Source organism: Pundamilia nyererei, unplaced genomic scaffold (assembly GCF_000239375.1).
Source record: "Pundamilia nyererei isolate P.nyererei 1_Seehausen unplaced genomic scaffold, PunNye1.0 scaffold00303, whole genome shotgun sequence".
NCBI lineage: Eukaryota > Metazoa > Chordata > Actinopteri > Cichliformes > Cichlidae > Pundamilia > Pundamilia nyererei.
The window spans coordinates 385,192-386,455 of record NW_005187704.1 but is presented as its reverse complement, the minus strand read 5'-3'; the positions used below and the strand labels follow the sequence as shown (position 1 = coordinate 386,455).

Genomic DNA, 1,264 nt, shown 5'->3' with positions numbered 1-1,264 from the left:
GGTAGAAGCAGCAGGAGTTTTTTGACCTCCAGCCGGGCCTAGTGATGGGTACTCATTTGGGTTGTGAGTCAGTCTATTCCCCATCTGCTTGGGGAAACACAACTAATTTTGTGAAAACCACACACAAAATGTCAGGCATGATTGTGATCAGTTTCCTTTGTCTACTAAAACCCCGTAAAAGAACCTGAAAACTAGAGGTAACCTGTACAGATATAAACACTGATTACACTCTCCCCCACTTCCGCTGATTCTAATCTGTCAAATGTCCCCTTACTCTAACTTTCTTCCGCAGTTGCACGAGCGGTGGTTTGAGTGTGCTTTCGTGTCGGGGATTTCTGAGTTTGGGGCGGAAAGGTTGACATCACAGAGATAGAAAAGGCATAGGATTTATATTGGATGCACGGCTGGTCAACATCAGATAAAACACGACGAAGAAGATCCTCCTCATCCCTCCTCTCAGCATCATGAAGACTCTCTGCTTCTCTCTGGGACTGCTGCTGCTTGCAGCCTGCTGCTGTGATGCCATCCGTGAGTGTTTAATCTTTATGACTCCTTGCATTTGTTTGAAAATTTACAGCTGACATGTTGATACTGACTTTAGTCTTTTACCTTGCTCTCAGCGAAAGGCGTAAAGTTCAGCACAGCTCCTGGAACCTGCTGCTTCAACTTTAAAATAAATGCAATACCGGTGAAGTTGGTGTCCTTCATCACCCAGACGCACAGCTCCTGTCCCAAGAAGGCGTACATGTAAGTTTGATATTTTCAAACAGGACTGGTCATGAATAAAGTATAAAAAGGGATATGTGAAGTTTAGACCGGCCGTCTGCAAGAACTCAATCAAAGCAGTGTGAATAAAACGATTTTTGTGTGCATGTTTTGCAGAGTCCACACTGTCAGAGGAAAAAAGATCTGCTACACTCAGAGCTTCCAGTGGGCTCAGGACATGTATCGGCTCCACAACACCGAAGGCAGCAGCTAGCCGCCACCAAGATCGTCAGCTATCGGCTATCGGCTTTAGTTAATAATTGACTGCTTTTTTAAGGCCTTATGGCTTCGCTTTGTATTTGTATTTTCATAAAACTGGCTTAAAAATAAACAAAAAAATTTATGCAAGTTCTCTGAAAAGACTGTTAGACGTTTATGTGACTGATCAGATGTGTGTTAGGTATGTTTTGTGCAGGGCAAGAACTGTAAAGAAATAATAATACAAAAGTGCTTTTTACTCTGCTGCCTCAAGCTCAAAGCTGTAAAAAGATCTTTATAA

At 42.7% G+C, this 1,264-nt stretch overlaps 1 protein-coding gene across 1 annotated transcript; it reads left to right on the top strand.

Annotated features, from left to right (window-relative positions):
* The first annotated feature begins 306 nt into the window (after positions 1-306).
* Positions 307-1,248, top strand: LOC102200177 (monocyte chemotactic protein 1B-like). Its single transcript, XM_005751196.2, has 3 exons — positions 307-528; positions 621-747; positions 883-1,248. Exons 1-3 carry the CDS (start codon positions 465-467, stop codon positions 977-979), a joined length of 288 nt encoding a protein of 95 aa, XP_005751253.1. The 5' UTR covers positions 307-464; the 3' UTR covers positions 980-1,248.
* The last annotated feature ends 16 nt before the right edge of the window (positions 1,249-1,264 follow it).

Bases quoted from the DNA above. Each gene is read 5' to 3' on its own strand.
- LOC102200177 (XM_005751196.2), top strand. From the start codon at position 465: ATGAAGACTCTCTGCTTCTCTCTGGGACTGCTGCTGCTTGCAGCCTGC. The intron at 529-620 runs GTGAGTGTTTAA...CCTTGCTCTCAG, and splicing joins CTGCTGCTGTGATGCCATCC to CGAAAGGCGTAAAGTTCAGC. The intron at 748-882 runs GTAAGTTTGATA...CATGTTTTGCAG, and splicing joins TGTCCCAAGAAGGCGTACAT to AGTCCACACTGTCAGAGGAA.